General features: G+C 44.7%; 1 protein-coding gene across 1 annotated transcript in view; it reads right to left on the bottom strand.

Moving 5' to 3' along the window:
• LOC116673800 (CLIP-associating protein 1) overlaps nt 1-1,052 on the bottom strand; it is a gene marked incomplete in the record, with an annotated part of 89,945 nt that overhangs the window by 7,331 nt on the left and 81,562 nt on the right. The window contains 2 exon segments of the mRNA XM_032506069.1: nt 338-391; nt 486-711. Coding sequence (XP_032361960.1) covers nt 338-391; nt 486-711 — 280 coding nt within the window.

The raw sequence follows: 1,052 nt of genomic DNA, 5'->3' as shown, positions 1-1,052 counted from the left end.
TGTATAAATGTATTGGTCGCTTGAATTCTTCTTGTAACTCTGTCATTTCACATCAGATTGACCCGAGGTTCAGGGCTTTGCGATACCAGTCCCCCTTATGGGATTACTGGTATAGCGGTCTTATTTAATTGGTGTCTGTCTTGTGTATCTGTATGTTTTTCTGTTGTTGCTGTTGTATTTTATGGACCATGAGTCCAATAATAAAGGCTATCTATCCATCTATCTATTTATCTCTCTATCTATCTATCTAATATGTTGCTGATCTTCAGCTTTAAATATTTTGCAGAGAAGGACTCAGTAATATTATATAGTTTATAGTAGTGCAGCATGTCTTTACCAGGGAAGCTTTTGGGGTTCACGATCTTGTTTTCCACACATTCTTGTCTGCCGCCTGCAAAGAAAACAGACACATTATGACAAACTATCCACTAACTAAATCATGAACTGCTCAGCTACTTTCCGACCAGATGTTCCTTCGGTCTCACCGTCTCGCAGCTGCTCCACGGCGTCCTCAAACAGCGCCTCCTTCAGGGCAGCTTTGTCCAGCGAGCTGATGCCGTCCGTGTAGTTGTACGGGTTGTAGTCCCTGAAACGCGGGCCGGCAAAGGAGCGCGGCGAGGGCGTATTCAGCAGAGACGTCTTGTTGTCCAGGGCTGTGCGTCCTCCACCGACCACCTCACCGCCGAGCTCCGAGGACGCCCCGACTCCGGACTGAATAACGACAACATCGCAAGGCAAGGCAGCTTTATATGTAGAGCACGTGTCAGAAAACAGGGCAATTCAAAGGGCTTTACACAAAATCAGTCTAAAAAACAACAACAAAAAACACAAGTGTAAACAGTTAAAAATAAAAACATTAAGCAACAAAATTCCTTCTATAAGCTTGAGACTACCTTCACACTAATTAGTAGATCTAGTGCTGCCTTTCGTGATCCCCCTCAGTGTCTCTACCCTTCACGACTCTATTTTTAGAGACGTTACCTTTTGTCTCCTTGGAGTCTTCTTCTCACTAATTAAGCCGATCTAGCGCTGCCTTTCGTGGCTACCCAACG

This window comes from Etheostoma spectabile, chromosome 24, assembly GCF_008692095.1.
Source record: "Etheostoma spectabile isolate EspeVRDwgs_2016 chromosome 24, UIUC_Espe_1.0, whole genome shotgun sequence".
Lineage (NCBI taxonomy): Eukaryota > Metazoa > Chordata > Actinopteri > Perciformes > Percidae > Etheostoma > Etheostoma spectabile.
This window is presented reverse-complemented; position numbering and strand designations above follow the sequence as displayed.